The sequence below is a fragment of the Clinocottus analis genome, unplaced genomic scaffold (assembly GCF_023055335.1).
Source record: "Clinocottus analis isolate CAN_PGR_092001 unplaced genomic scaffold, fCliAna1.0.p SCAF_24, whole genome shotgun sequence".
Taxonomy (NCBI): Eukaryota; Metazoa; Chordata; class Actinopteri; order Perciformes; family Cottidae; genus Clinocottus; species Clinocottus analis.
The window spans coordinates 6,650,997-6,669,442 of record NW_027175976.1 but is presented as its reverse complement, the minus strand read 5'-3'; the positions used below and the strand labels follow the sequence as shown (position 1 = coordinate 6,669,442).

At 44.3% G+C, this 18,446-nt stretch overlaps 7 protein-coding genes across 9 annotated transcripts; 4 read left to right on the top strand and 3 right to left on the bottom strand.

Moving 5' to 3' along the window:
- The first annotated feature begins 832 nt into the window (after nucleotides 1-832).
- LOC137794197 (gamma-crystallin M2-like) lies at nucleotides 833-14,202 on the top strand. The gene is made up of 3 exons (XM_068590883.1): nucleotides 833-967; nucleotides 12,757-12,999; nucleotides 13,312-14,202. The coding sequence occupies exons 2-3, from the start codon at nucleotides 12,955-12,957 to the stop codon at nucleotides 13,585-13,587; spliced, it is 321 nt and encodes a 106-aa protein (XP_068446984.1). The 5' UTR covers nucleotides 833-967; nucleotides 12,757-12,954; the 3' UTR covers nucleotides 13,588-14,202.
- LOC137794192 (gamma-crystallin M2-like) lies at nucleotides 839-4,081 on the top strand. The gene is made up of 4 exons (XM_068590875.1): nucleotides 839-967; nucleotides 2,533-2,613; nucleotides 2,729-2,971; nucleotides 3,508-4,081. Exons 2-4 carry the CDS (start codon nucleotides 2,605-2,607, stop codon nucleotides 3,781-3,783), a joined length of 528 nt encoding a protein of 175 aa, XP_068446976.1. The 5' UTR covers nucleotides 839-967; nucleotides 2,533-2,604; the 3' UTR covers nucleotides 3,784-4,081.
- LOC137794189 (gamma-crystallin M2-like) lies at nucleotides 904-18,351 on the top strand. 2 transcript variants are annotated; one of them, XM_068590873.1, is made up of 3 exons: nucleotides 904-967; nucleotides 15,084-16,705; nucleotides 17,058-18,351. In XM_068590873.1, exons 2-3 carry the CDS (start codon nucleotides 16,361-16,363, stop codon nucleotides 17,331-17,333), a joined length of 621 nt encoding a protein of 206 aa, XP_068446974.1. In that variant the 5' UTR covers nucleotides 904-967; nucleotides 15,084-16,360; the 3' UTR covers nucleotides 17,334-18,351. The 2 variants fall into 2 exon arrangements, with proteins under 2 accessions (XP_068446974.1, XP_068446973.1); XM_068590872.1 differs by lacking the exon at nucleotides 904-967 and having other exon boundaries at nucleotides 14,354-16,705.
- On the bottom strand, nucleotides 4,122-4,877 carry LOC137794193 (gamma-crystallin M2-like). Of its 2 annotated transcripts, XM_068590878.1 has the most exons (3): nucleotides 4,869-4,877; nucleotides 4,469-4,711; nucleotides 4,122-4,391 (listed from the first exon to the last, which is right to left on the bottom strand). In XM_068590878.1, the coding sequence occupies exons 1-3, from the start codon at nucleotides 4,875-4,877 to the stop codon at nucleotides 4,122-4,124; spliced, it is 522 nt and encodes a 173-aa protein (XP_068446979.1). The 2 variants fall into 2 exon arrangements, with proteins under 2 accessions (XP_068446979.1, XP_068446978.1); XM_068590877.1 differs by lacking the exon at nucleotides 4,869-4,877 and having other exon boundaries at nucleotides 4,469-4,784.
- On the bottom strand, nucleotides 6,553-7,507 carry LOC137794195 (gamma-crystallin M3-like). Its single transcript, XM_068590880.1, has 3 exons — nucleotides 7,496-7,507; nucleotides 7,111-7,353; nucleotides 6,553-6,896 (listed from the first exon to the last, which is right to left on the bottom strand). Exons 1-3 carry the CDS (start codon nucleotides 7,505-7,507, stop codon nucleotides 6,624-6,626), a joined length of 528 nt encoding a protein of 175 aa, XP_068446981.1. The 3' UTR covers nucleotides 6,553-6,623.
- LOC137794194 (gamma-crystallin M3-like) lies at nucleotides 8,947-9,738 on the bottom strand. Its single transcript, XM_068590879.1, has 3 exons — nucleotides 9,730-9,738; nucleotides 9,327-9,593; nucleotides 8,947-9,225 (listed from the first exon to the last, which is right to left on the bottom strand). Exons 1-3 carry the CDS (start codon nucleotides 9,736-9,738, stop codon nucleotides 8,947-8,949), a joined length of 555 nt encoding a protein of 184 aa, XP_068446980.1.
- Nucleotides 9,447-11,396, top strand: LOC137794191 (gamma-crystallin M3-like). Its single transcript, XM_068590874.1, has 4 exons — nucleotides 9,447-9,515; nucleotides 10,120-10,308; nucleotides 10,388-10,636; nucleotides 11,118-11,396. The coding sequence occupies exons 2-4, from the start codon at nucleotides 10,294-10,296 to the stop codon at nucleotides 11,394-11,396; spliced, it is 543 nt and encodes a 180-aa protein (XP_068446975.1). The 5' UTR covers nucleotides 9,447-9,515; nucleotides 10,120-10,293.
- Nucleotides 18,352-18,446: the final 95 nt, after the last annotated feature.

Genomic DNA, 18,446 nt, shown 5'->3' with positions numbered 1-18,446 from the left:
ACTCATTCCTTTAATTCCCTTTTCATATTTGTTCATTTTGATGTGTATTTGTGGTCATAATTCATGTGAAATGTAGACGTTGATTTGCTTTTCATGATATTGATTGATATGATATTGCTTCTTGTTTTATTGGAACATGTACTCCATATAGTTTGTCTTGGAATTAACCTCAGGTTTGTTTTTGAAAGCAGATGAGAGTGAAATGTATAACCAAAGAATAACCCAATCTCAAATATGTTTGTGATTTGTTTAAATATTTTTCAAGGGCAATCTGCTTATTTAACTCTGTAATACTAACTCTGTATCACATGACAACCAATCACCTGTTTTGCTCTAACAACATAGGCTTCAGTTCAGTGTGTTTCCAGTTCTTGAATAGAAATAAATGTTTCATTGGTGAAGTGGCTGAGTTTTGCATTCATATGCAACAAAGTGTGATTAATTGATTGAGTTACTGAATCGAAACCAGTGGCTACCTGGAGGAAATGAAAGCAATCTTACAATTATAATATACTACACGTATTATATATTTTTTTCTCCCTATTATCTTTTGTTTTCATGTCAGCGCTCTCGTCTCTTCCTCAGCTCAGGCAGCAGCATTGCGCCTCATGGCTGGTTAGGTAGAGCTCATCCAATCAGATTTCACCTGTTTCTCTATGCTAGTACATTAAACAACATGCTAACGGCCAGCTAGCTAGCGCTCGTATCTGCTATCATTGTGAGCATGAACATGTGCTGTGATTGGTTTAGCGACCTCGCTGGATTAAGAAGAGTTCATGCTGAAACATAACATAAGATAAGTTATGTTTTAGTGTTTTACATTTTTTTAACACTCAATGGCTGATTCATTTTTCGATTTTTTTCCTCAACACATTTTTGTTGATGAACTGGACTTGGCAGGCGGTTTGGCAGCCACTTCTTAACAAAGGGGGATGGACTTTGTCTTTTATAAAGTGAACAACATTAGGTGAGTCAACTGTTGTTTCTGCTTTTTGTGTTGTTTTTTACCCCGCTTGGCTCTCCGCCAGTCCCCACTGTTGATGCCTCTGCGCAGCTAGGCTAGCTGCCTGGCGCAGCTAGGCTAGCTGCCTGGCGCAGCTAGGCTAGCTGCCTCTGTGCAGCTAGGCTAGCTGCCTGGCGCAGCTAGGCTAGCTGCCTGGCGCAGCTAGGCTAGCTGCCTCTGTGCAGCTAGGCTAGCTGCCTCTGTGCAGCTAGGCTAGCTGCCTGGCGCAGCTAGGCTAGCTGCCTGGCGCAGCTAGGCTAGCTGCCTGGCGCAGCTAGGCTAGCTGCCTGGTGCAGCTAGGCTAGCAGCCTCTGCGCAGCTCGGCTAGGCAGTGGGACAGCGCTCGCTGTGAGATCCCATCCAGCTGTGTATGAGGTGCTGTGGCGCAGGGAGTTTGTCTGCAGCAGCTGCTTCAATGACATAATAATGTGCATGGCAGAAGTCCTCATGAACAAGACTGCATTGTAATTTCACTTTTCAAGTTCAAGGATCTGTTTTTTATAGCGCTTTGAATATTGGAAATTGTGAAGTTATTAATATCATTATTACATGAAAGCTGACTTTGTCGTCACTTTTCTTCAAAACTGTACAGTAAAATCTCATGGCCATGTACAAGTGCATGGCAGATGTCAGCCTGAACAAGCCTGCATTGTAATTTCACTTTACACTGAACATCAATATTGCCGTCAATAATGTGTCCGTCTAGTCCACGAACATTGATGAATCAGGGTTTTAATCTGTATGAATGGGATCAAGTCCTTGGCAGGGTTGCAAAAGCAGCAAACGCAAGCTCACTCGAATAACAACAGGTTGAATCTCATGACCTCGGATTGCGGTTTATGGAACAGCTGTGTGTCTCTACGTCAGCTGTCTGTGCATGGCGAGCTTTATACTGTTGAGAGTGACTTTCTTAAATTGTAATTGGGGCTTGATCTACAAGATCGGTCGTCAGACTGTGAAGCACATTATTATTCCAAAAGCTTTACAAACTAAATGTGATTGAAGATAAGATCCTGAATCCAAACACCTCACATTCTTGTCTCTTCCTCAATGGATCCTGAAGGCCCTAAACACCTCACATGGAAAGATGTCATGTTCAAAGATCCAATTAGAAGTTTAGTGCAGGGGATGCAACCTGCACCACATGAATAATCAATTTAGTTTAGTTTACTTAGTTGTTGGGGTGCAGAGTACATCAAGAGTACATTTCCCTTTTTTTCCAGCTCACTAGGTTTTTCAGGTGCATTTAAATACTCCGACATGGTGGTAAAGGAATGGGGGCGAAGGCTCGCTCCGTCTCTGGCATATCACATAAGGAATGGATGAAAAGGACAGAAATCACGCTTGTTGTTTTGCTGGAACTGTGAGCGCTGACCCCTGGGTCACTAGCACACTGGTGTTTTGATGAACATGTGAAAACCGGACAACAATAACTCATCATCACACCACGGTGCGTCGCTATACATAACCAGATTTGTGTTTATAAAACCTATTTGGATGACAATACTTTATGCTGTGCCATCACACAGCTACTTTATATAAAAGGACCACGGCACGCACAGCGTCTATTGAGCGCCAGTCTGGCCCCCACTAATGTAACAATGGGAAAGGTAAGCTTGTTATGTGTTGTTTCTGAAAATACAGATTGAAAACATGTTCACGTTCAGGTGTTTTTACCCGTGGGGAGCTGGTCGTTAATCAGAGCTTCAACGAACGTTTTTGTAGATTATATTCTACGAGGACAGAAATTTCCAGGGTCGGCACCATGAGAGCGTGAGCGACTGTGCCGACCTGCACACCTACTTCAACCGCTGCAACTCCATCCGGGTGGAGAGCGGCTGCTTCATGGTGTACGAGAGACCCCAGTACCTGGGCCACCAGTACTTCCTCCGCAGGGGGGAGTACTCCGACAACCAGCGCATGATCGGCATCAACGACTGCATCCGCTCCTGCCACGTGATTCCCATGGTAAGCCAAAGAGTATCGATTAGGATGATTATTGATCCATGTGTGCGAGCTGATTTATTGTATTGCGATAATGAGAATAAGACAGGGAGAGAGCCTACAATACTCAGACTAAAGTTACATTTCAGGGTAAAACCTGTATTTTTAATGCTTCGCTTGTAGAAGAATAAGCTTAAAACAGTGTACCTCTAAAGGAAATATATATGCATACATAATCAGATGCTCACATACTGGGATCAGTTGTACAAATATGTGTCAGTTCAGACACAAAATCTGTCTTAAATGAAACTGAAAAGCAGCTACATAATTGTATGCGTTCCTTGAAGATTGCAAAAATCTTAACTATGATGCAATAAACTTAAAGTGTTCCTTAAGCAAACGCATCCTTCTGAGCTGTGGTAGAAGATTGCTTAGATTTAACACAACATCTGTGGGTTAAAATAATTGTTTGTTTGGCTATGTGTTGTTCTGCTCACAATCTACTGTGTAGTGAGACCAAACTAAACCGGCCTGACTCATAAATGCTGTTGTTCCCGCAGCACCGTGGTTCCTACAAAATCAGATTGTATGAGCGTGCAGACATGGGCGGCCAAATGCAGGAGGTGATCGACGATTGCCCCAACGTCCAGGACCGCCTGCGTATGTCTGACATTAACTCGTGCAACGTGGTCGACGGCCACTGGCTGATGTACGACCAGCCCAACTATCGGGGAAGACCCTACTATGTGAGAGCCGGCGAGTACCGCAGATACAGCGAGTGGGGCGGCGCCAGTCCGAGGATCGGCTCGCTCCGGCGAATCACTGACTTCAACTAGAAAGTCTATGAAAAGAAACAACTTCTTCCTCTCTGTTCTAAATAAACATGCTGGGCTTAAAACATGTGCGATTGTGAGTCTGTATCTACAAGACTTGAGGATGCTTCCATCATTTGTTTGTTGTTTTCCTGTAATATGGAACCCACAAGTAATAATAGTTATCTCCAAAATGTTGGAGAGCAAGCAATGAGTCTAATATGTCGCCGAAGCAAACACAGTTAACCCCTCAACTCCCAAGAGCCCAAAGAAAACAAAAGCAGCCGTTGAAAGAACTGAATTGATTGGATAGATTTATTAACAGTGCTTCAGATAAACCGTGTCAGGACGTCGGCTTTTCCTCACACAGCGATGCGACGGATGGATCCCACTCGAGAACTGCTGCTTCCCCACTCATTAAACCTCCTGTATTCACCGGGGCGCACCAGGTACTGGCGTCCCTTGTAGCTGGGATGCTCGTAGAAGATCCAGTTGCCCTCCATGGTGTTGCAGGAGTGGATGTCGCTGAAGTGGAAGCGTTCGCTCAGGGACGGGCAGTCGTCGGTCAGCTCCATCGTGCGGCCTCCGAACTCCGGGCGCTCGTAGATCATCATCCTGTGAGAGCCTTGGTTCTGCGGAGAGGAGAACCGGAGCGTTATCGAAGGTTTCTCGTCTGTTTTTAAGAGGGAACCGGCAGAGTGAGGCCTACCATTTGGATCATGCGGCAGGATCGCACGCAGTCGTTGAATCCCATCCAGCGCTGGTAGTCTGAATGGTCGCCCTTCCTCAGGAAGTACTGGTAGCCCATGTAGCCGGGCCTCTCGTAGACCATCCAGTCGCCGCTGTCCACTCTGATGGAGTTGCAGCGGCTGAAGTGGGAATGCAGGTCAGAGCATTCGCTGGTGCACTCGTACGAGCGACCGGAGAAGTTCTTGTCCTCGTAGAAGATGATCTGGGAACACCAATCGAGGGATTTCATTTGAAAAAGAAATCAAAGTGTGGGAATACAATACCACGTAAGAACGCTTCAAGGTTCACCAGCTACGTCCGAATAGTCCACGCAGGTACGCAAAGACACAAAAGGCACACAGCGACACGAGCAGCCTTACCTTTCCCATTGTGTCGGCTAACCTTCGTCACACTGCAACGACAGCCGTGGGCTCCGCGCTGCCTTTATAACCCACGGGTGACCTGTGTCTTTGTGACTCGGAACAATGGCCGTGCTCGTCAGCTGTTTTTATTTTGTTTTAGGGAGCAAATCAGCTGCCTTGAGCAGAGGCTTCCCTTTCAGTCTGCTCCGGTAGATGATGAAAACGCTCATGGACAAATAAACTAAAATCAAATCAACAAACAGACATTAGACTGTTTTTTTTTTGTATGAAATTATAAAAAACCCGTGGGAAAGCTCATGTTTGTTTGTACAAAGTTTATTTTCCATCTCCAATGAACATATATATTTGTCTTTGTACATTAAAGCACATTATGTTTGACATAAAATCAAAGCCGTCCCTGTAAATGCAGATGATGCGACTGCACAGACTGCAGTCATTGCGACCATTTTAAAGATCAACATCCGGCACGACAGATGTGCGACATTTTAGGATTTAAGGTCGCAGATGCCGGCGTGAGTATCCCAACTTCCTGTGACGCGAACGCAACCACTGCCTTGCTTCTGTACACGGCAGCAGCTTATATATGATTTAGGATACAGAGACTGTCATTCTCGCTCTGTCAGCATAACGACGTGTTGTTACGTGGTCGCTCGTTCTTTCAGGTTTGCTTTTGTTTGCCAGCAATCCCCCCATAGTGTGTCATCCTCTATAGACTAAGCTGCAGAAAGCCGCTTCAACACAGCCGACTCTCAGAGGATTTTTACAGTAGAGCTGCTCAACTGAGCGATTAAATAGTTATTAAACATATATGCTAGAATATCTTTCATTTATGTAAGTGCATTATGTGCAGCAACTGGCTTTAAAAGAATATCAGTGTAACACGTATCTACGAGCATGCACATGTTTTTACACTTTCAGTCAAATTGTGATTATTTATTTGTAATTAATTATCATGAATTACTGCAATAAGACTATTAGTGGTTTAACATTCTTTAAAACTCTTATAACTGCTGAAGTATAATAACAAGTTTCTTGTTTCAGATAAAAAGAAGACATAATCTCTTATGTGACATAATCTGTGTGACACATGACTGAACTTTATTAAGGTAAATGTACATTATTAATGCTGCTATCGAATAGAGCGGAGGCAGGAAGGGAAGTGGAGGTGTTGTTGTGTAAAGGTCATTTACACATGATATTAATATCTATCATGGTAAAAGCAGCAGTGATATTATAGTTTGCATGTAAAAATGGTCAATAAATGCAGCATTTTAATAACTTTTAACAATCTATTCATTACTGGGTTTACTGTATTTACTCTACTAGTTGCTGTATACTATATCTTATCACATCTTTCATACCCAAAATAAATATGAAGCCGGGATTGTAATGTTACTTTAAATATGAAGTCTCCTTCTTTCCTTTAACTAATTTAAAGCACTTCATATTAGTTGAGTCAGGATGACGTGTTTGTGAATCTTTCTATGAGTTTAAAGGCCACCTATCTGGGCCAAAAAAACATCCACACTAAATATGCGTCAAATCATTTTATTGTGCGCATCACACAGTGATAGAGGTAAATTCATCGTGGCTGGATTGCACAGAACAACTGGAACTACATGCAAACAATGCACAAATCACAGTTTCAGGATAAAAACAAGGCTGCTTCTTTTTGCCTCTCGCTTCGACATCTTGTTCATGTCAATAAAACAAAGCATCTGCAAAACCTATTAGCGAAATGCAAGTGATGGGTTAGGAATCTGTGATGCGTCTGATGGAGTTGAACCTCGTGTCGTCGTTGCTCGTCTCTCTCAGGTTGCTGTACTTCCCGGGCTTCAGATAAAACATCCGCCCCTCGTAGTTCGGCTGCTCGAACACCAACCAGTAGCCCTTCATCACGTTGCAGGACTGCATGTCGGACATGTGATACTGGTCCTGGATGGAGTCGCAGTCCTCCGTCACTTCCTGCATCTGCCCCTCGAAGTTGGCCCTCTCGTAGATCCTCATCCTGAAAGGTCCCTTGTGCTGTGAAGGCAGAACGTGTCAGATTAAACATGCAGGCATCCAACATGCTGCCGTCTCAACGTTTCACCTATCTGCTCTGACGTTAGCACGTCGAGGTCGACCCAAAATGAGACTCGACTCATCTCCATATTCTCCTCCGAGACCAAACATAGCTCCTGTTGTTCCTTCCCATGTCTGCCTTTGTCTCTCCCGGTTTAGTGACGCTCATATTTACCACGGGGACGATGCGACAGGACTGAATGCAGTCGTTGAAGCCGATGGTGTTCTGGTACTCGGGGTACTCTCCCAGGGTCAGGAGGTACTGCCGGCCCGTGTAGTTGGGCCGGTCGTAGACCATGAACGTGCCGCTCTCCACCCGGCAGGAGCTGCATCGGCCCAGGTGAGAGGAGATTTCCGAGCAGTCGCTGACGCACTCATACGAGCGGCCCTGGAAGTTTCTCCCCTCGAAGAAGACGATCTAGAGACGGAGACAAACCAACACGAATCACACGGCCGGCGTTACGCGCTGCAGTATTTTTGGGTGCACAAACAGTGTGAAACTCTGAGCCTGAGGCAGCGCCGGTCAGTTGGCTGCTGCAGTGGTCTGCACCCTGCAGTACCTTTCCGCTCATGGTCACGCTTTTTTGATTTCTGTTGTTGTTCCCACTGGCGCGCTGCCTTTTATGCATCATGTGACATCAGAAGAATCTGCCCCTCAGTAGTAGAAAATGGCCGAGTCAGCACATCTGCATGGATGTCCCTGACTGTATTATACAATCGAAGCCGCGGACACATTAAACAGTAGTGGTGCAGATTTCACGGTGACAAAGCAAACTCTATAGTTATTGCATTACCTTTTTGTATTTCTGTGCCATCATTTTCTTTATTGGACACGGTTATGTTGAGCACACAGCACACGCTAGATTAAATCAAACGCTTTGATTTAAAGCTGAAATATTTCTCCTTTTGAAAGCGGAAATAACAAAATTCTGCTTTTGCAAATATTGAATTCACGAGAAACAAAGCCCACCGTGGCTTTAGATTCAGGATTTATGCGGCTCCAGTCGTACCTGCTGGTACGACCAGTTTATTGGGGCCAAAGTTATGTTTCATTACTTTCGGATGGATATTGCTGTCTCAAATTAAACCTTGAAATGGTTTTGACACCAATATGAAACGTCCGTCTACTGCTGAGTACATTCATGTTAGGGGGTGATAAAACTTTTAGAGTTAATTAATAACGTGACTTTTCCTAAAGGATAGACTTTGCATGGCAACTGGCAAATCCCCAGCATGCAAATGTGCAAAAAAGAAATACGTACGTATCATCCATTACTATTGAAATGTTTTTATGAAATGTTACGAGGTGTTTTTATTATGTGCACATAAGGACCATAAGAGCTGTTGTCAAAGTGGAACCAGGAAGTTGTTTCACAGTGATGTCGAGCAATGATGCTGACGATGGACAGTCTAAGTGATGCCTTCATGTTATTATAACAGAGAATTGACTTTAAATAAGGAACAAGGTCCCTGAAAGCTGCAGGTCTCCTTTCCAACCACATTGAAGACTTTTCTGTTTGCTCTTGCCTTTAATTAAACCAGACTCAATGATATCAAACTCTGCATCTCATTACTGCATTTTATTTCTTAAACTGCACTGCAACTTTTATTCTATTTTTTTGCTTTTTGACTGTATTGTAATGTTTTAAAATGAATGTTCTTAATTGTTTTACGTCTTGTTTCCTTCTGCATTATGTTTTGATGATTTTAATAGTTTTATGTGAAGCACTTTGAATTGTCTTGTTGTCGAAATGTGCCAAAATATATACTTTATTTTGTTAAAAAAGGACTCTGCTGTACTCAAAGAAGCGCCCACAAAATGTAAACACGTACACACATAAATCACCTTTAAATCTTTATTCAGGAATCAATATCAATGTTTCCTCTGACCTCTGGGGGGACTTTCCTCACCGCCTCATTGCAAAGCATGTAGTCTTCACCCAGCATCAAGAAAACTACAAAACCGCAGAGCGATACTTCAAAATATGATCTTTATTATTTTCAACGGCAGTCAGCAATTGTCCGTGATGCGCCGGATGGAGCTGATCCTCGTCATGCTGCTGGCTCCCGTCTCCCTGAGGTTCCTGTACTCTCCCGGCCTCACGTACATCATCCGACCTTTGTAGTTGGGCTGCTCGAACATCAGCCAGTGGCCGTCCATCACGCTGCTGGACTGGCAGTCGGACATCAGGTAGCGGTCCTGGAGGGACTCGCAGTCGTCCATCAGCTCGTGCATCTGGCCGCCGTAGTTCTCCCTCTCGTAGATCTTCATCCTGAACTGCCCCCTGTGCTGTTGGAGGAGGACGAGACATTGCATCGGGCTCCGTCACAGGCGACGCCGTTTCATATTCACCCAACGTGCATGTCTTCGGACCACCCGAGACGTCTTACCATGGGGATCAAGCGACAGGAGCGCACGGTGTCCATCATCGCCATTCCCATCATGCCCATCATGCTCCCGGTGCGCTGGAAATCGGAGTACTCGCCTCTCTTCAAGAACACCTGGTTCCCCATGAAGTTGGGGTGGTCGTACGCCACGAAGCAGCCGTTCTCCACCCTGCAGGAGTTGCAGCGGGTCAGGTGCGTGTGGATGTCGGAGCAGTCGCTGCTGCAGTCGTAGGAACGACCCTGGAAGTTCCTCTCCTCGTACAAAATAATCTGCAGCAAGCAACACACAGGAAAGGATAAAGAGCCCTTGCACACAGTTTGCATCACACACACATCTGTACACTATTAATCAATGCATTTCTGTTTCAGATTTCCCAACATGACACAAACACATGATGAATATTACCCTGCCCATGGTGACACTTTTCAGTTTTTTTGCTAATGCTGCCAACCCGGCGCCACTTTTATATAGACTATGAGCTGCAGACCTCTTGCACAGCTTTGTGTGAAACATCATGACTCATCACGAGGTGCACGTGGGCCTGCTTTCATTTTTTCACAGCGCACCTCAATAGTTATTATTGTACGTTGAATGTCTGGGAGGTCAAGTTGGGTCATAACACAGAAGCAAAACGTTGTATTTTATTTTTTTGTGCGCCATCTGTTAAATTCTTTTGGTGTCACCGTAAAGTTCACATCTGGTATTCACACCACGTAGATTTTAACAGGAGAGAATTTAATAGTCAAGGTTTCTGGAAGCATGCATGAAACCCAATATTCACAATAACTATTGCAGATTCTGACATACAGTGAAGTCTGCCACCCTATAGTGCTGCCCTGTGCCACAATATAGAGTGATGACTCAAAGGTTTCAGCACAAGCCATGTGGAAATGCTACGGCCGTGCCATGTATAAAAAGGGAAAAGGGTCGATGTTGATGCAGTACGTCTGGGATTAGCTCACAATCATCATGGCCATGGGCAAGGTGAGTAAAGCTTTCAAAACATCAGAGACACAGCAACTTTAAAAAGATCGAAGATGTTGATGAAGATCGTTCTCTGCAGATCATATTCTATGAGGACCGGAACTTCCAGGGCCGCTCCTATGAGACCAGCAACGACTGCTCCGAGCTCACCTCCTACCTGAGCAGGTGTAACTCCTGCAGGGTGGAGAGCGGCCTCTTCATGGTCTACGAGAAGCCCAACTTCATGGGCCAGCAGACGCTGGTGAGGAGGGGCGAGTATCCCGACAACCAGCGCCTGATGGGAATGACTATGAGCGACTGCATCAGGTCCAGCCGCATGATCCCCATGGTAGGTCCACCGGAGAGATGCCTTCACATTAGCAAGAATCTGATTCTGGAAATTCCACCTTGACTTGTTGGACTCAAACTGCGTTAATTGTTTCTTTCGGTCGACAGCACAAATTTAAGTGGGGCGAATGCAAAAAGCTTGCAGGAGTCGCCATCTGTCGGTCCCCTTACGGGCTTTCGAACGTCTCTCACAGTCTTCTTCCACGAATTGAACCTGTCATCACGTGACCCAAGTGTCAAACTTTGATGTTACGAGATAACAGGTGAAGGAAGGTTGTGACATACGAAAAGCAAGTCAGTGTGCCTTTGAGTGGGGAATACCTTTTTGGGGGATTCTGCCCAAAATGGGACAAATATTGCTTCACACAAAATGGTAGTAACCCACTTTGTGATTGGAAGTGTGCCAGTCTTCTCACACACTAACGTGTCGATCTAAAGGTCGGGTCCACGCAGTCATTTCCCTGATGTTTCCTCACCTGCAGCACAGAGGACCCTTCAGGATGAGGATCTACGAAAAGGAGAACTTCGCGGGCCAGATGCACGAGCTGATGGACGACTGTGACAACATGGTGGATCGTTTCCGAATGTCCGAGTGCCAGTCGTGCAACGTGATGGACGGCCACTGGCTGATGTTCGAGCAGCCCAACTACAGAGGCAAGATGCTGTACCTGAGGCCCGGAGAGTACAGGAACCTCAGGGAGACCGGGATGAGCAACATGACGAGGTTCAGCTCCATCAGGCGCATCACAGACTCCTGTTAGTTCTGAATGTACCGGGTGGAAAAATAAAGCAACCTGAAATCTAATGTTTCTGATTCCTGAGTGTTTTTCTGGTGCAAAACAAACATTTTTCATTTGCAATATGTAATCAGGAAGGTTGTAAACGGCATCGTTAGATGTTTCCTCCACTAAAAAGATTTGCTTCCCACAAGCAACTGAAGCTTCTGGCCTGCAAACGTTTATTTAGTCCAAACACTGAAGCTGTGTTTTGAATCACTGACCTTTATGTCAGGCATTTTAAACCCTCATGAAATCAACCTTTTCCAAAGTTCTTCTTGCTCTTTATTTGAATGCTTGGAGCCTTCAACATAGATGAAAAGTGTTGAAGATAGTTAACAATATATTCATGTAAAAGTGAAACACAATAAAAAGCAATGAAACTATCCACAACAAACTGACACGCTGCTCAATGTCTTCTCACGCAGAAAGAAACATTTGCATCTTTGCACCTCATGACCCTGAAATGAAAGCTCGGTAAAGTGCAGCGTCATGAGCCACAAAGTGTTGCTTCCTAAAGACGTTCGTCCTGATGGATACCACGACGTCACCACAATTAAACATTTACCGGCACACTTTGGGAAAAGGGAGAGATGAGTGGTTTATTCAGCTGGTCGCAATTCCCAACCTCACCACTAGATGCCGCTAAATCCTTGACACTGTCGCTTTAAAGGGAACTCAACAAAGGACAAAAACACCAAAGCACATTTGGTGCTAAACAAAAAGCTGTAATTATGTGTGTTGCACATACACTAATAAACACACTATTGTACACTACACTTGTTAAAAAAGTCTAATTTCTCAAAAAAAAACCTCACCTTTGCACACACTATAAACAGGATGGAGGTTACATGACTTGCAACACAAGCTCACGGTGACAGTTTTGAATTACACACCTTAGATTTTAGGTGTTAAAATGAATCTAACGCAGAACCGACTGGCAGCTCAGAAGCAAACACAGGAACAGAGGTTTAAAGTCATTGTACGGTCATCATTTGCAGTATACAGGAGAAAATTGAACTTTGCTGAATCATTTCTTTCCCTCACTGTGGGACACTGAGCCTCGAACTTCCCTGTTCCAGCATGTGTTTGATAGAGTCGTCATCAGACTGGAACAAAGGCAAATCAAACAGCACCAAGCCGTTTTGCTGATATGTAGATCTCCCTCATTTGGGTATGAAAGGCTTGCCACGCTGTGCACATTTTGTTGATCGATAAATACTTTGATGGGGCTGCAGCAAAGAATGAGGTTTATAGTGCATCCAAATGGGGAAGGTAAGACACTCCTCATTGTTGAGGAAAATACTCGCAACGTGTATTTAAACCGTTTCCTCTTCTGCCACAGATCACATTTTTCGAGGAGAAGAAATTCCAGGGCCGCTGCTACAACTGCAGCAGCGACTGTGCCGACCTGCAAACGTACTTCAAGCGCTGCAACTCCCTCCGGGTGGAGAGCGGCGTGTGGGTGATCTATGAGAGACCCAACTACAAGGGTTTCCAGTACATCCTCAGCCCCGGGGAGTACGGGGACAGCCAGCAGTGGATGGCCTTCAACGACAACGTGAAATCCTGCCGCGCCATAAAGAATGTAAGAGTCCTCGTTCAGGTCAAATACAACGGAGGAGTTGAGGTTTTGCAGCATGTTATTTGGATAGTTAAACAGTGCCGAGCTCAGTGGACAGCAGACCAAACAAGCAGACAATAGCACCAGTGTTTGGCAGCCGTTTGCTATACAAGTTAGAGAAAAATATATTATCAAAGGGCCACGAGACTGATGTCGAAGAGGTCGCTCGCAGCGCTTTGTAATTTTACAGATTGTACTTTTTTAGCCCGTGACCTGAAACTACAGCGAGTTCCCCAGAACGATGTGTCCGTCTCATCAGTGTCGGGTGCTTTTCAGGCGTACGGCAGCGCGTGGAAGCTGAGGCTCTACGAGAGGCCCGACTTCGGAGGGCAGATGGTGGAGTGCTCCGACGACTGTCCCTCAGTGTACGACACCTACAAGCTGCGCCAGGCGTACTCCTGCGTGGTGGTCGAGGGCGCCTGGGTCTTCTACGACCTCCCAAACTACAGGGGCCACCAGTACCTCCTGGAGCTGGGAGAGTACCGGCAGCACGGAGACTGGGGCGCGGCCTCGCCCGGCGTCGGCTCCCTCCGCAGGATCACAGAGTTTTAACCTGAGCAAGTGATTCAAGGGGTTACCCGATGGCCACGCCCGCACAACACCGTCAATAAATGAGAAGCAAACTGTGACCGTTCTCATGGATTCTCTCCACATATGTTTCACTGGTTCATAATTGTATACTAATTTGACATAGTTAACACATATTCAGTTATTAAAGGGTACTACAGGGATTTTTCCTGACTTTTGGTCCTCCCATAATGCAACTCAGCAGCCTCTTTCCTTCGGCAATCCCTGCCTGGTTAATGCCCAGACCTTTAAACACATGCTCCCAGTTCCTAACACATGTTTCCTGTTAAAGGTTGAATGTCAAATTGGTGGCATGACCTTTTAAAATGTCTGAGATTCATCATGAAGGTATCTTTATGAACAAAAAGAGGATAACAGAGCACATTCTAGGGGAATTAATGTCAAGAGATGTGAAGGTGAAACTTGATGACTTGAGATAATACAGCAATAAAAAGATAATCCCAGCATAACTGGCTTTGTATGAACAAATGTTTTCACCCCAAACAAACACTACTGCACCTTATTTCAATGATTTGCACTAGTTCAACAAGAGCAGAGGGCTTGATAGCAATTATATCAATATAGACACACACACGGTTAGGGTGCAATAATCTTGTCATTCACCAATATGCAGTGCATTTTTTCCCTGTGTTACCCTGTGTAGGAAAACAATCACTGCATATTGGTGATAACAAGATTCCTTCATCCTAACCAGTTGTAATGGTTTTAGTGCCAGATGAAAGGACAAGAAGTGTCCAAAAGGGTTCCTCCTCTGAGGACATGGATGTGTCTGCTGGTCATCTGTTGGATTAGGATTCATCTTATGTATGAATACTGTTCAACAGACGAGAGTAGCATTTATTATTTCGTTAACTCCTCACAACAATGTTTCATTTCATCTGCATTTTTGGCAGATACATTTTAGCTTTTTTCCCCCCCGAGAGAATAACATCATCTCCTCTAACAATTACCACACTAAAACCATTAAACAACAATTACTGAGGTCAAGAATGCGACTTGTTTGATACGAATCAGTTATGTTGTGTGCCGAGTCTCTGGAGCCTTCCCTGCGGTGCCACTGACTCAGCTCAAAGCGCTTCACATCAAACCCCATGTCCTGCAGTGGCCTCGTTTTTGTCCGCACGCTGCGCTGCATCCAGTGGCTTTGGGGTTGCTTTGCACGTTGCGTTCGCATTGTTTGGGGTAACTGGATTCGCCGCTTCAGAACAATGTGATAAGCCTGGATAAATATTTCAAGTTCACACACAGCAAACCATGTGCTTAGTTTTATTGTTCTTGTTTTGTATAAAGAGAATATTGAAGGCTCGGCTGCTTAAATGTTTTATAAAACACAACCAAACCTATTGCTACTATGGAGAAGGTGCAATGTAGCACAACCTACGCAGTATTCTTAAAGGTGCATGTGTGCAAACGATACACATGTACATAACACATTGTATTTGCTTGCATTCTCTTTCCAGATCATCTTCTCCGAGGACAGAAACTTCCAGGGTCGCTTCCACGAGTGCGACAGTGACTCCAGCGACCTGCACACGTACTTCAGCCGCTGCAACTCCATCCGAGTGGAGGGAGGATTCTGAGCATCCCAACTACAGGGGGCGCCAGCACCCGCTGGAGAGAAGCGAGTACGGGCGGTACTCCGAGTGGAGCGGCGTGCAGCCCACTGTGGGATCCATCCGTCGGGTTAAGGACCACGAGCAATGTCATTCAAGATAAGGAGTGATACTCTGTTTCTTTTTCTTTTCTAAACTTCTGTATTATGCCATCTTCAATGTCACATATATGCGTTTCACACAATCAGTTATTTATTTTAAAGCTGCTGCAAGAAACTTTCATTTAGTCTGGATTATGGTGGCCCCTGTGGACAACAGCGGTAGAGTCTCCTTAAGAAACCTTGGAGGCTCAGTCCTGGTCCCAGTCTCCCTTCCCTCCAGTAGGCCTTAGATTGCTGTTAGTTTAACCTGTTCAAAATTTACCCGAGTAGTTTTAAATATATACACATTCATATTTAGTTCACTGCCTTAATAATTATAACATATACCTTTCATTTGATATGTTACTGCAATTACATTACAATCAACTTTTTCTTGTTTTGTGTGATTTAATTGGTTTGTCTCGTGTGTAAAGACTAATGATTAAAAAGTCAAGCGCATTTTTCGGGCCTTTAAGTAATGCGAACAAACAGGTCAGATGTTTCAATGTTCTATTTTAAAATGCAATATCTCGACTACATAAACGTTGACAGCATCCAGTCACAATTTCAGCAGCACCCCCGCAGCAATCGAGCTGCGGCCATGTACTTTAAAACAATTGCAGCATCAGCTAATGTGCCAAAGTTAATGGGGAGCTCATTTGAATGACAATGAATCGACTGGCAGTGCATTTCATCAGCCTTTATATGAAAGTGGAGCATCAGTAATGCAGCGTGAACGAGGGGCTTTGATTTGATTTATTGAGGAGGAACATAAGGTGACTATGGAGCGCACGGGAAAGGTGAGTATCACTGTTTGATACCATGATGCTTCTCATACTGACGGCTAAATGATCCTTGAGTGAGAACGATGTTAATAATGGTTTAATATTCCCTCTAACTCTTCAAACATATTTAATTATACTGTGCAAAAGGGCCAGGAGGAATTATTGGTTCCAGAATTTGTTAATTTGTGAGAAAGGGCTTCTGTTTGCAGCATAACGTGCTGAAACCATGACATTTTAACAGCGAGTTGCCCACATACACATGCAGCAGACACAGAAGGGAACAACATTAAAGGACACTGTGGCCAAGTGCATTGCTTTGGTGTTATTTCTACGAGATGGTCTCACAGAGTCCTGCTTGCAGATCTTTTTCTACGAGGACAAGAACTTCAAGGGTCATCACTATGAATGCAGCAGCGACTGTGCCGAGCTCAACTCCCACTTCCAGCGCTGTAACTCCATCCGGGTGGAGGGCGGCTCCTGGGTCATCTACGAGAGGCCCCAATTCATGGGCAACCAGTACGTGCTCATGAGAGGGGAGTACCCAAACTACCAGGGCTGGAACGGCTTCAACGACACCATCCGCTCCTGCCGGCTCATCAGACATGTGAGTTCTGGAAAACAGCTTTTAGAACAGAAATCCACATTGATCATGTAGTGTATGCTTTTTAGTTTCTATCATTTTTCACCCACTAATAGCAATGCAGCTATGGGTTTATGCCCTTAACTTACATTACATTACTAATGTGCTGTTTAATCCCATGACGTCACGGTCTAGTGGTGATAATACTGCTCTGTTTTTTCATGGATTTGCTGCTTGATGAAACAAGAATAATGCAAATTGGTCTGTGTTAATATAAAATATATATTCTAGCCTGGCTCTGCCAAAGGTTAAAAACCTCCCACCTTTAAAGCTCACTAATAAGCACATTATATTTGGTTTGTTTTTCATTTTCCAGCCTTCTAGCATGCACAAGATCCGCATCTACGAGCGTCCGGACTTCGCAGGCCAGATGGTCGAGCTGAGCGAGGATCTGCCCAACCTGGTGGACCGCTGGCGCTACCAGGACGTTCACTCGGCTCACGTCCAGGACGGAGTCTGGGTTTTCTACGAGCATCCGAACTACAGGGGGCGCCAGTACCTGCTGGAGAAGGGCGAGTTCAGACGGCACGCAGAGTGGGGGGCCCTTCATCCGTCTGTGGGCTCCATCAGACGGGTTGTGGACTCGTCTTAAACCGTTTCACTTCCTGTTTCTCACTTATCCTGAAACCTATAACACACCTGCAAAATAAAACACACTGACTAAAGCTGAAGGGGAAATATGTGTATTTGGTGTGATGACAAAATAAATCAGAGCGGAACAAATAAATAGAGATTTTTTTAACATGTAACCTTCGAGGGTTCAGCATGACATTGAGTGAAAGGTTTACAAGTAGAAACTTGACCTGTTATTGGACAAACTATTAGGGAGTCATCAAAAAAACGTTAGGATCCAGCCTCGGGGGAAGATGAATATCTAAATTAAACACATTTTAGAAGACTGAGTGTCATTTGCATGTGGTGTAAAAAAAAAACACACCATCCAGCTGGTGCACAGACCCAACCAAGTCAAAAGGTACAGTGTGTCAGACACAAGCCGCTCTCGGACTTATAATACCACCTGCTGCACTTGCTTTGTCTTTTTAGATCCAGTTCATTATAAGTCTCTGCAATGGCTTGTTTGACCTCTGACCTTCTGTAAAGGTGCTGCAGAGTATATAGACTAACATCTACAACGAATGTCCTGATGGATTGTTGTCGAAAAAAAAGGCTTTATTAATGTACGTTAACATTTGTAATAACAGATGGCTAACTTACTTTTTCTGTTGACTTATCAGAAAGTAAGAACCTTGTGACCCTAATTATTTATTACTTATTAACAATCATAACTGCAGACTTCATGGCTGAGTAGAACGTGACCGTGATGGGAGACTTAATCAGATCCTTAACGTCAGTAAAAGAAGCAATACAACAATTTAAAAGTCCTGCATTTAGAATACCAGAAATATTATTGTATATTGTATATTGTAAGTACAGGAGTCATTTAGGATGTAAATTTAAGAGCCACCTAGTGGTGACAGAGCTGCATTACAGGACAAGAGCATTAATGTCAATGTCTTTTCAAGTAAAAATAAAAACAAAAAAAGTAATTATTTGGTGTTTAGAACTTGTCGAATACTATTACTTGGTTTTTGAGAGACATTTTAAGGATTATGAGAATATAACTTTTCAACATTAGTCAAAAAGATACTGTATAATTCATCAAATATCCTCCTTTTTTATGCATTTGGTTTTCCTTTTCTTCTTC

What these genes read in the sequence shown, in the direction of transcription:
- LOC137794192 (XM_068590875.1), top strand. An exon ending in CCTGCCACGTGATTCCCATG is followed by an intron (nt 2,972 to 3,507) that starts GTAAGCCAAAGA and finishes TTGTTCCCGCAG; the next exon opens with CACCGTGGTTCCTACAAAAT.
- LOC137794193 (XM_068590877.1), bottom strand. Translation starts at nt 4,738, where the DNA reads ATGAAATCCCTCGATTGGTGTTCCCAGATCATCTTCTACGAGGACAAG. An exon ending in CCTGCCGCATGATCCAAATG is followed by an intron (nt 4,392 to 4,468) that starts GTAGGCCTCACT and finishes TCCTCTCCGCAG; the next exon opens with AACCAAGGCTCTCACAGGAT.
- LOC137794195 (XM_068590880.1), bottom strand. An exon ending in CCTGTCGCATCGTCCCCGTG is followed by an intron (nt 6,897 to 7,110) that starts GTAAATATGAGC and finishes CTGCCTTCACAG; the next exon opens with CACAAGGGACCTTTCAGGAT.
- LOC137794194 (XM_068590879.1), bottom strand. An exon ending in CCTGTCGCTTGATCCCCATG is followed by an intron (nt 9,226 to 9,326) that starts GTAAGACGTCTC and finishes CTCCTCCAACAG; the next exon opens with CACAGGGGGCAGTTCAGGAT.
- LOC137794191 (XM_068590874.1), top strand. An exon ending in CCAGCCGCATGATCCCCATG is followed by an intron (nt 10,637 to 11,117) that starts GTAGGTCCACCG and finishes CCTCACCTGCAG; the next exon opens with CACAGAGGACCCTTCAGGAT.
- LOC137794197 (XM_068590883.1), top strand. Translation starts at nt 12,955, where the DNA reads ATGGCCTTCAACGACAACGTGAAATCCTGCCGCGCCATAAAGAAT. An exon ending in CCTGCCGCGCCATAAAGAAT is followed by an intron (nt 13,000 to 13,311) that starts GTAAGAGTCCTC and finishes GGTGCTTTTCAG; the next exon opens with GCGTACGGCAGCGCGTGGAA.
- LOC137794189 (XM_068590873.1), top strand. Translation starts at nt 16,361, where the DNA reads ATGCAGCAGACACAGAAGGGAACAACATTAAAGGACACTGTGGCCAAG. An exon ending in CCTGCCGGCTCATCAGACAT is followed by an intron (nt 16,706 to 17,057) that starts GTGAGTTCTGGA and finishes TTCATTTTCCAG; the next exon opens with CCTTCTAGCATGCACAAGAT.